General features: G+C 33.7%; 1 protein-coding gene across 16 annotated transcripts in view; it reads left to right on the top strand.

The window, feature by feature from the left end:
• The window catches only part of NBEA (neurobeachin), a 460,919-nt gene that overhangs the window by 162,051 nt on the left and 286,200 nt on the right, over nucleotides 1–12,668 (top strand). For all 16 annotated transcript variants that reach the window (XM_015851986.2, XM_015851985.2, XM_032442135.1 and 13 more), the window contains one exon: nucleotides 10,741–11,179. In XM_015851986.2, the coding sequence (XP_015707472.1) occupies nucleotides 10,741–11,179 (439 nt within the window). The remainder of the gene's footprint in view (nucleotides 1–10,740; nucleotides 11,180–12,668) is intronic.

The following is a 12,668-nucleotide window of genomic DNA, read 5'->3' as shown; positions in this document are numbered from 1 at the left end:
AAAGTCTAAAAAAATAGTCTTTTAGAATGGAGGCAGGCATACAAAGTCACAAAAATACTTCAGACAAAGCCTCTTTGTTTACAGATGTGTTCTCCATACTATTGCTCATTGTACTTACTTTATCTCAAATTCAAGTGAAATACAGTTTTGGTTTGGTTTGATTCTTTTAATGGTTCAACAGAGCTACAGAAAAAGCATGACTGAGATAAAGAAGAAACTGTACTGAAGAATTTGGCTTTAGGATCAAATTATTTGGTAAAGGAAATGTTATCTGTAGCTAGTTATTTTACTTACTGATGTCAAGGTACCCTTCAAGGTCTCAAGGTCCTCATCCTCTTATACACAACTGTTTATTAATCTCTAAACTGCACATGCCATTAGAGAAGAAAAGTTTCTGCTTTTTGAATTCTGAACACAGCCCCTCAGACTTGAAAAACATTAGCAGGAACTGAAAACAAAAACAAAAGCAGATACCAACACTGTCAGAAGAGGCTTAAAGTCAAAACCTATTTTGTCATTTCAAGAATTTTTCGTTCCAGTGGCTTAGCCAGTCAGTTTCCTTTTAGTGATGTGACACACTTCCAGACTTTGGCAGCAAACATGTAATACATGAAAATTACTTCGTAAAGTACAGTTACTTTCTAAGATAACGTAATATAGAGTGATTAATTTTAGTATTTAAAAGTCGCTATATGTTTTTAAAGCCAAATCATTTTTATTAAAATGTGAATAAAAATTCATTTGTTATGTGGAAATACAACGTCTATATATTGTTCCTTCTGGATGACGCTAATTAGATGTAAAGATGCACTCTTTGTCTGTTTAATACTGCAAGTTGTATTATTATTGTTAGAACTGTACAAGAGTTTTCTGTGATAGGATTCCATGAACTTTTTGGCTGCTTAAAGGAAAATGATTTTTAGTAGATGGAACCTGTTTATAAGACCAGAAAACTCCAGGTGTGACTAGAATAGGAATAAAGATATTAGTAGCATTCAAGCAACAGAATGAAGCTATTTTTAGTGATGCTTTTTTCTTTTTACTGTGCAGTTGGCATTATTTGAGGCAATGTGAGACCATGCTTACCTCAGGGATGTTACAGTGTGTGATTGCTATATCCTTACATGTAACTGCGGCTGGTGTCAAGTACAGGTTCTGGGAATTCTAAATACCATTGTACTTGATGCTGAACATTTCATTTCTCATCATTTATAGAAGTTGGCCTTTCCTGGTTTATGGATGATTATATATATGTTTACTAAAAAGAGTAGTAGAATCTACTAAAAAGAGTTGAAAATATGTTTTGCGGGGATATATATTCTACTTGTAAAAGTTCACAGGCTAATGATTTTTTTGTTTGTTTGTGAACCCAGTATTTTTCACAAGCTATGTGTTATCTTATAGTGCTTAAAGGAGAAAGGGCACACCCAGAAAGAGGAAGAAAAAATAATAATTAAATGGTGTCCACTCTACCATTCTGTCATTGTGTTGAATGGCATCCACCTAGCATCAAAAAAGTTTATTTCGTTATAATTTTATATTCTGCTACATTTCTTTTCTGTCTAAGCTGATCTATGGGAAGAAGAAAAATGTCTTCAAAAAAAATATTTTCATAGATTTATTATTTGCTGTACATTTGTCTCAAATGCTTGAATTTCTCCTATCACTTTCTGATAGATCTAAAGGATTTGTGATAGTTCTAAAATAATCTGAGTAAAGTTCAACCAAGTAAAATTTGTAAGACGAAAGCAAGCTCCTTTTCTGTCATACATATATGCATTAAGAGTCAAAAACAACCCTCCTTATCTCAGATTACTGAACTTCATCACTTTAGATTTTTAAATAAAATCTTAAATATAAACAAATTAAATTCCAAAGCTTAAAAATGGAGCTTTATACAGCACCTTGATTTACAGTGGTAATCTTCACAAAGGTATCGTGGCATAGCTCAGAAAGTTTTATGAATGAGTTTGCAGCCATACTCCACCTGGTGCTTCAAGTGTCAGATACTGAGTAATTCCTTCAGGTGTATCATCAAAGAAAAAGACATAAAACACACACATAACTCCTACTGTTGCCTTATTTATTCTGCAACATCTTCATACACTGTGTTATTCATGGCTGGATGCCAACCGCATAAATGAAGAGCTCGTATGATTCTAATGCTGACAGCTTGGCAAGTTGTCAGTCAAAGACAAATGCTTGTAAGGATACTCTGGAGAAAACTTTGTCTTTCTCATCTTCTCAAAGATACATTGTCTGTTTACTGCTCCTCCTTGAAGTTCAGAACCTGTTAAGACAGACCTTGGGCAAAGAGGATCTTTCCTGAAGGACAGAAGTTAAGTAATTTGCAAGCGCTGTCATACATTACTTCCTCTGTGCTCTGCAGTTCCCTAATAAAGTGAAGTCAGGTGAATCCTTATAAGCAATCCTGAGATAATGCAGTACATTGTGAGCAACTGTTCTAGAGAAAATTATTATCACAGGTTCAAATAAAAAGGGAAAAAAAAAAAAAAAAAAAAAAAAAGCAGATCGGAACTATTCTCTTGCTCCTGAAAGACATGTAAGAAACACAGTCCAAAAACATTAAATGTTGCCAGTCTTTCTTCTTTCTGTTCACAATATTAAAGAATTAGGACGTATTAGATTTGGAATGTAATAACAGTTACTCTGTATTTGTGAAGAATTCAAGGTAGAGACTTCGGATCAACTTGCTGATTGACCTAAAATATTCCCTGGCCTACAAACAGGTTCATCATCAGACTTTTGATTCATCAGATTTCTCCAATTGACTGTGATTAAGATAGGTTCAATAATTAAAATATGGAGTTAGTAAAAATGGGCATAACACTGAAAAAAATGAGTCCTGTGATTAGTAGTAAAAAACATCATTACCCATCTTTGTCCCTTTGGTGAGCTTCCTTGTGAATTAAGGAAATTTAGTGTAAACTGATAAAATTTTTATTTCTAGAATGGCAACACCTTATATAGCTTAGAAAATACTCTTTTGTTTGTTTCTTTCCTCTCAGTTTCTGTGATAAGATTGGGATGTTTTCCCAAAATTAGCATGAAAATCTCATGCATCTGGCAGATGTGGAAGTCAAGACTGGAAAACTGAGAGTAGCCCTTTCACCAGACAGGGGGTAATCAGAGCATATTTCTAGAGCAGAAATGTTATCAGTGGAACATGATATGGGAATGTGATAGTCCTAAAATAATCTGAGTGAAGTTCAACCAAGTAAAATTTGTAAGACAAAACCAAGCTCCTTTTCTGTCATACATATATGCATTAAGAGTCAAAAACAATCCTCCTTATCTCAGATTACTGAACTGAATGGGAATCAGTGGAGTAGGACATGGAAAAATAGAGGAGCATTGTGGGTTTTTTTATAGCAACCAATCAGCCTTATTATATAAAAGAAAGTAACCTTTTCAAACTATGGCTGTGGATTTGAAAGAGTTTTGGTTATGATGGTCAGGATCACTGAGTTTTCTCAATTCTAGTCATTGTCAAAGCTGTCCTCACTTACACTGACAGTCTATTAGACTGTCCTTTCAACAGTACTTCCATGTCTCCAACAGTGGAAATGTGTGAATGATCTTTCTTTGCACATCAGTTGGGAGACTAAATTCCTGAGAACACAATTAGCACTAAGCAAATAACAGGAAAAAAAATCACTGTAAAAATTTGATTTTATCACTTTTATTTAGGACTGCTTTGGAAATAAGAACATTGTAATGGTTCAACTCAACTTGTATCATATTGTGCAGAGGAAAACAGTATGTGACTTATCACAATACTTTATCAAAAATTGATTGTTTTTTCATTTCCCTTGATACCACTGTCTGTTTTTTTCCCAAAGCATTGTAAATGAACAGGTTTTTAAAGGTGTGTGCTGTGGATGGACTGAAAGCTATTGATTTTTTTCTATTATTATTATTCTTGATAGAAGCAGAAATTGCTTTTTCATCTGAGGAAAGTAAAACAGCAAGTTTTCCTGATCTTTTTGGTGTACAATACCCTGAGTACTGTCCATTTGCTACACCATTTGTATTCCTAGTGTTGTAGCATGTAGATTTCCAGTTTATTTTTAAATTAACTGTTTAAGAAGGATAGCAATCTATCTACACGATATAGTACTGGACAACTCTAAGTTGCTCCTCAAAATACCCTTTGCCTCCACAATGTCCCTATAAAATTTGTTGCTCAAGCTTCCACAAAATCAAAGAATCACAGATTCTACAGTTAGAATAGATAGAAGATCTAGTTGTACAAATGCATGTACCTATGAGGCATGGATGATAATCATGTGAATGTTACAGTTGAATTGTATTGAGTTTCTGCACCCAATTCAAGATTATTTACTGCTTATCTGTTTATAAAAAAATATATCCCACCTATTTATTTATTACTATATCATGAATGACTTATGGCATCAGAATATAGAGATGCACTTACATTTCATTATTAATCGATCGATCACTGCATGTGCATGAAGCAGGTGTATTTTTATTTTTTTTAATTTCAGGTCAATTAATGGTAATATACAGAGTAGGGATGTTTGAAAATTCTTTCATTTTTTTCCAAAGCAGTTCTTAATATATATGTTTTTAGTATATCGTCACATGTTCATATTTGGGAAATGTTTTGTGCTTAACCGATTAATTTTTCTAGCTGCATAATGAAAACTGTGACAGATTGTTATTTTTTTATTAGTTTTTCAAGGAATGTCTAAACAAAAACATTTTCTTGTAGTGGATTAGAAATACGGGTAACTACAAACTCATCTATTTTTATTTAAAAATTTGTAAGAAAGGAGAAAAAAGCAAACATGGGCAGGAGGTAGATGCCTGTAATGTCCAACACACTGAGAATCACACCTTTATTCTTTCTCTCCACCATTTTGTCTTTTTCCCTTAGTACCTGTTCCTGTGATAGTTTTCTTTCTCCCATTGCACTGAAAAGAGGTTTTCATTATTTATTTGGGTTTTGAGTTTACGCAAGACAATATATATATACATATAAATAACAACATAGAATCTGATAAAAACCAGGGAAATTGACCTAGAAAAATGAAAACATGCTATCATATTGTTCCTAATTGTTCATGTTTGTTGTTTTTTTTTCCTGCAAATGCAGAAGTGAGTGATGTCTGATGAGTAAGGAAAGTGATAGCAAGGCAAAATCAAGACTTTAATTAAAAAGATTGCCTAAAAAGATCAAGACTTATGTGTTTTAGGTGTTGGTGGTTTATTTTTGTTTTTTTTGGTTGTTTTTTTTTTTTGTTTGTTTGTTTTTTTTTAATATTCCTTCCTTGAAGAAGATAGAAGGAGCTGACTTAACTCCCTGCCTAAGTCCAGGATTGACTGTGGGGGAAAAACAAGATTTTAAGACTTATGAGGAATTTGAGCAAATTGGAGTAATTTCCAGTAAGCAAAAAAAGAAGACATGCACTTGCAAGTGTCCATTGGAGAAACAGTCTGTTAACAGCTCTGTCCTCTGCCATGCAAGATCTTTGTGACTGACTTCCCAGCCTTGATTTCATCATCCTGTCTCTCTTGCTTCATTTTGCTCCCATTTCAGAGCCTTTTTCTTCCACTGATGTGTTCAGCAAGATAAAATTCACTGATTCTCAGATAACCTTGCCTCAAAAATAACAGGATCCCATTAATTCCATTACTGAGATGTGGTCAATCTCGTTCATTAATGCACGATTATTGAATGAAGAGTAATACTGTCTAGGCTGCTGAAGCAAATATACATTGTGTGGTTGGGACAGAACCAATATGACTATATAGGGATTTGTTTTTTCTATGGCCTTTTGTAACTTCCATGTAGAAATGCCAGTAGGACCAAAGTGAATACAGAGAGGCTTGGAATGCTAATGTTTCTTCTAGTGTGATTCTTCTCACTGTTGTGCCTCAGCTTCTGACTGACTGTATTTCCATTGCATCTCCATTTTGTATTACTTCTTTCAACATAGCTTTAAATCAAATCCTTACTACTCTTTTATTCTGTCTTCACATTTAGTTCATTTCTGTACAATTTCGCTGCTTCTCTTGTGCAAAAACTAGTAGTTCAGTGTTGCTAGGAAGAATATTTTCACCGTCTCTTTATAGCCTGGAGTTTGGCCATTGATTATCTGACTCAGCCACTTTTGGAGGAAGCTGTGATATCATGGCCTTGATGGCCTGAAAGCTTCTTCAGCCTGCAGTGTATGCCTCATGAAAATTTTTAGAATACTAAGGAGGAGTATTTGAAATGCACCTACTAAGGTAGTTTTATCAGCGCCATAAAAGCTGCACAGAGAACAGTGCATACTTTTTCCAGTGCCTGCGTTGACTGAAAGGTGGTAGCAACTCTTATACCTGAATTGCCCCCAGAGCTTCCATTAGCAAATGTTGGTACATTGCTTGCATCAGACATTTGTTAAAGACCTGGATAGTGCAGCTTTCATATAAATTTCGAAAGTAGTGTGTTCAGCCATAGTGTAAGCAGTTGAAGACTTTCAATGGCTTTCTTTTTCATCGTATTTTTGTGTAGAATGGTTTTTTTTGTTTTTTTTGTTTTGTTTTGTTTTGTTTTTTTTTAAATAAAGTTAAAAAGAAAAAAAAAGACTATAGGAATATATACACAATTTCTCCATTTTTAAGTAAATAAAGATTAAAACCAAAATATTTGGTGCTGTTGATTTTTTATAATGGCAAAATGTTATGTGTTTGCCACCAACATGAAATGTCTCATTCTGGAATAAATGGAGTAGGTTTTGCATTGTTCAGGCATTTAGAGGCAGTGAAATAACTATTTAGGTATCTCAGATAGTTAAAACAATTACAAAACACTTCATAAATCACAAGCAAACAAGATATTTTAGGCAAGGAGTGTGACGGATGAGACTACCAGATATACGATATGTCATTTAGTTGCCTTAAGCCCATATTTTTCCTATAATGTAGTAGATGAACTCATTAGTTACAATGAGAAACAGCAAGGGGAAGGCATCTGGCTTCCAACTGCGTGCTTCTGACAGGGTTAAGATCAGTAGATCTAGCAATGTTTCTGCTTTGTCCACTGACATGGCCTAGTGCTGCACAAAACTGATGAGGTTTGCTGAAAATTTCCAAGCTTACTGTCAGAACGCTCTAACTTCGACAGATGTAATCAGTTACACTTTTGCTTCTGTTTTTGTTTAAAATTATCAGTTTGCTAAGTTGATTTGAGTATTTGGGGTTTTTTTATGAAAGCATAAGCATTGCAAGTTTAAGAACTTCAATGCATAACAACACGAAGTACTGATCCCTTAGTCCTGAATTCTGAGAATAACAGACGTGCTACCCCAAATTATTACTGAAGACTTATGTATCTGCAGTGCTTCAGCTCAAATCTGTTGTTTTCTGTGACCCATTCTCAAGAGCTTAGAATTTACTTACAGTAGTAGTAGTAATAATGAAGATGGCTACTATGATATGCATTTTTGGACGTATCTTTCTGAATTTCACAGAAACTACTTTGCAACTATACTTATTTGAGAAAAATTATTAATCAGTTCTATCTGTTCTAAATTTTATTTTGTTTATATTTACAAAATGTAAATTTGACATTTTAAACCCTTATGAATTTGGCTTGCTGGTGTGTTGAAAACTGAGTTAATTCATTGTGTTTAAGTAGTTATCACACATTGCTGCTCATAGTGGGTTTGCACTTAAATTATTTTTCTGGAATTTGCATCCAAAAAAGTATCTGAGTAACTGCTGCTGAATACACTTCCAGCATTAATCTGGACAGACTCAGCCAAGCTCTTTTTTATTGTTTTACTGCAATAATAGATAGCTTTCTTTTGTCCAAGAATGGATCTGCATGGTGGCACTTCATCTTTCTCACATATGGCAGTGCGTACAGCTTTCCATAATGAAACTACCATAGTCTTCTCCAGTGCCATTAATACTGAGCTGTTTTAGGAATTACTTCTTTTCAGGAAAGTCTGGAATCATGTTTGCCTTTTCCTTGACAGTGTAGTATTGGTAGCTGAATAATTACCCAGGGAATGTTCTGTACAGGCCCTTCTTATCAGTCATATTTTGTGACACTCTGGCCTTGCCAAAATTTCATTCAATGGCTGTATTTTTTATGAGCAACAAATACTAAGAAAGCTCTTAGTTTAGCCTTTTGGCATTCTACTCCATTATTACTTTCTACTCCAAAATAAATCTTGAAATATACCTACTGTTGAACTGTTGTAGTTACCCAGATCTTTGTTCCTCACCCATTTTGTAACAGGAAAAGAACGTTTGGTATTTTCCAGTCATATATGACTGTCTTCACTTACATTTCTAGCAAAAAATACATGCAATTACATCACTAATGTCATAAACTTCATTTTTCAAAATTGATTTAGATTTTTTCCACAGTTTTGATACATTTAAATTTTACTTCTGGTTTTGTTGGGGCATTTGAATTTCCAGAATTACATTTCCATGAGCTTTACTGCCTCTAGTCTTGCGTTGGACATCAATAACCTTAATGAAAATTGAGGTTAAATGTACTCTAAATCTGCCATATAATGTACCTTCATTTATGTATAGCCTTCTTCATTTGTGTAACAGTGGAGCCTTATTTTATTTTGTATCAATTACAATATAGCTTCATTTCACTTTCAGCAGTTTTTTCTTGCTGTTTACTATTGGACTTGAATAATCAGCAGATAAAGATGTATTAACCTTTTCTTTCTTTTTTTTTTTTTCTTTTTCCTTATAAGTTGTCTTTTAAGCCCAAGTTATGTATTTGATTTTTCATCTGTTCTTTAAAACTGTAGTAGTGATCACTGAAAGAATATTTTCTTTGGGGATTTTATACTATGAAACTTTTTCTCAAGGAGCAAGAGTCAAAACATTTAACTCCCTAAAGCTACAGACACTTTTTTTACATTCTACATAAGCAATAATAAATTGTCACTCAGCTCTTCAAGCTGTTTGTGGTGGAGTCTGAATTATCACAAAGTAGTCACAGCAGCATATACAGTGCTATAATTCCTGTAACTATAAACAAACATTTGTAAGCTGTGGTTTCTCTTCCAGCCTTTTGGCATTTTCTGTAGCCGTCTCCCTGAACAGGTAGAATATTCAGCACAGAGATGCAATTCCTGCTTAAATAGGGCAGCAGTCATCTGCTACTACCAGTCCTACTCTTCTCATTGGTTAAGAAGTGTTGTCTTTAGATGAATGAAGTTTAAAGAGACAAACAAGCAGAAAATTCATTAGGCTCATGCTGTGGATCAGATGTCCCTCTGTGCCAAATATGGGCAGTACTAAGTAGTTATGGATTTTTTTACTTCCTGACCAGCAGAGGCTAAGTGCATCAAATGCAGCTCATAAATTCTGTTTCCACTTCCTGCTTCAGAAAACAAGGCACATATCCATTTGGTAAGAAGTGTTTAAGGCAATTAGTAGCAAGAAAATGAGGAAGTGGCTTCAGCCTTTATGGCTGTTAAAAGAAAACAATATACCATATAATGGGCCATTATGCTTCGTACTTTTAAAAGCTATTCTTTTATATCTGTGTCTGTTTATCAACACCTATAAGTATGATTCATTTTTCAGTAGAATTTGTTCAAACATCTGTATAATTCTATGTGGAATTTATTTATTTATTTATTTATTTATTTTCTGGGTATGTACACACACAGACATGTAAATCCTGGTGGTAAATGTGTAGATATTTTACACCCAATTGTATTACAGAATTAGTAATTATCTATGTGCTTGTTATTAAAGTTACATTCTTGATGGATAATTTGTTTGAAATAATTAGATAGGTTTAATCTCAGTATGTTCTTGAAATATTTTCCAAAATATCTAAAAATCTAAAGTATCTAAACTTAATATCTCCAAAACATCCCACAAAAAGGTGCACCTCCTTCATACACCAATGAGCTGCATTTTCTTATCAGTGCAACTGACTCAATTAAAATAACGTAGTCTTCTCAGTTACAAGATGTTGTAAAGTCCGTTTCAGTCTGGAAATGATCCAAACTCAACAGATTTAACTCTCCCATCTTCCCGCTTCCCATCTCTACAAAGCTGAGCTTATTTTGTTCTTATCTTTTGCCAGAATTTTTGCCTTTTGTAGTGAAGGGAGTTATTTAAGGAAGGAATAACAGCATTTTTTTTTTTTTTTTTTTTTTTAAATTTGTGTACAAATAGATTTAATGTAAATGTAATTAATTTCATGCCTTTAATATAAATATATGTTTGTAAAAATGTATAACATGCATTTTAAACAAAAGCAGAAAGAAAACTAAACATCTAGCAGTTTTCTTTTGAATACAAGCTTAAGATTTGCTGTCAACAATAAATATCCTTTGTTTTTATTGTAATCCTAAAGTATAAATGGTTGCATTTTTCTTTTACAGTTGTCTCTCAAGTGATACCTGTGTGCAATTTCTATCAGTTATGATTTTTAATGTCGTTGTTCCTAACAGTATGCTGGTATTTCATTACTGTACGAATTGTGTGTTGTAATATTAAAATGTCACTGAACTTGCACTTTGGACTCCCCCTCCCAAGTCTTTATATATGCTACAGAGGTTTTGAAACCCAAATGTTTTGTATGCACAAATTTTCAGGTGTCAACTACTAAGATTTGTGAACTTTTTCTAACACAAATTTCTGTACTACAAAACTTCCTAATTATAGGGGAAAAAATCTAATTAAATATTGTTCAAACTCTCTATTTCACTGCAGAGACACCAACTGTGTTTCCAGAAAATATCAAAGATAAAGAAACACCAACGCCAGTTGAAGATATTCAGTTGGAAAGCTCTATTCCTCATACAGATTCAGGAATTGGCGAAGAACAGATGCCTAATATTTTGAATGGGACAGACTTGGAGACCAGCACAGGCCCTGATGCTATGAGTGAACTGTTGTCTACTCTGTCTTCAGAAGTGAAGAAATCTCAGGAGAGCTTAACTGAAAGCCCCAGTGAAATCTTGAAACCCTCATCATCGATATCCAGTATCAGCCAAAGCAAAGGCATCAATGTCAAGGAAATACTGAAGAGTCTTGTGGCAGCCCCAGTTGAAATTGCAGAATGCGGTCCGGATCCAATCCCTTACCCTGATCCTGCTCTGAAGAGGGAAGCTCAGGCTATTCTTCCCATGCAGTTTCATTCATTTGACAGGTATATGGTTGGATTCATTATTTTATATTGATTAAAATCAGAAGTTTGAAGAATTTTTCAAAAATTGTTATTCTGCCATTGTTTTATGTTCGACTGTTAAAAAATTGCTGCATTACTTCACCTTTTCTTTTTTTAGCAGATCGGACTGCATAGAATAAACAAAAGTGATTCACCTTCTTTTTCTCTGTCAGCAGTGAACAGAACTCCAAACTCACTGTAAAACAAGGCTGTTTTAAAGAAATATTATTGCAGTCAAATCTTTTTGTTTTCTTTTCAAACAACATTTTAGTGAAGAGGGAGAGTAGTATCTGGTTGAATATTCTTTCAAAGGCTTAAATCTTGGATCGATCACTGTACTTCTTTCATAGTACTGAGGTACTTCAGCCATGGCAAATGATTTGTATAGTCATCATGGAAACCAGACTTCAGTCTTTAATAAGGAAATATGCTGAAATGTAAGAGATTAAAAATGAATTGTTGAACATTTACACAAGGAATTCTTTTTCCTGCTTTTTGGTTGTAGATTCTAGACTCTAATGGGAATAGTTTACATTAAATATCCAGCCTGTCTCATTTATCACAGTTTCACTTCAGGGTAAGATGTGCAACTGACAACATTCTCCTAGGAGAAGGGCATCCAGTTTTACTGTGGGCTCAAAACTAAGCCATGCAAAGATTTACCTCATTTGCAGATGTGATTAAATTTTCTGATATAACAAGATTCCTGCAGTTTCTTTGTAAAACTTTTTTTTATTTTTTATTTTTTTATTTTTTATTTTTTTAATCTAAACAGAAAATAGGAGGAATAAAAGCTTAAAGATATAATATATGTCTTGAAACTTACAACACAGTTGTTAAAAAATCAGATCCTCCTGTAGTGACAAGAAATAAAATTCTAAAGGAAAGGAAAACTGAAACAATTGAACAACTCTGTTATGATTTATAAGAACAAAAAAATCCATCTGCATTTGCAGAAGACCTACAAAAATGACAGAATTGTCTTCATTAAAGTCTTAAGTAATAACAATATGCAATCAATGTTTCCAGCATAAAGTAAACAATAAAGTGCAAGAAGACGTGTGAGAATTTTGGAACAAAAGTGAAGCTCTTTTTCATCATGAATTGCATAGAAAAGCTGATGGCTTTTGTCCGTATGTATAGACAAATACAGAGGCTGCTTTTCCAAAATAATTCAATAAACAATCAACATCTGTTGTCACAAAGAAGACTGGATTGAGATGGGAACAGTGGAAAATACCCTACTTGCAATGAATCTCACCCTTTCTAATGTTATTTTAGCTCTTATAGCCATTTCAGAGGAAACCTACTTAGCAAGTGCTTCATTAAGAGAATATTTCTTGTTCATCAGACTGCATATGTTAATTTTAGGCTGAATTCAGTGTGAACTAAAAAATATTCTTTTCTCTCTGGTCAGGAGTTTTTCTTTCATCCTGTGTGAGGAGCCATCATATTCCAAAATTTCAGACTT

This window comes from Coturnix japonica, chromosome 1, assembly GCF_001577835.2.
Source record: "Coturnix japonica isolate 7356 chromosome 1, Coturnix japonica 2.1, whole genome shotgun sequence".
Taxonomy (NCBI): Eukaryota; Metazoa; Chordata; class Aves; order Galliformes; family Phasianidae; genus Coturnix; species Coturnix japonica.
The sequence above is the reverse complement of the archived record's forward strand: the minus strand, read 5'-3'. Positions and strand labels throughout refer to the sequence as shown.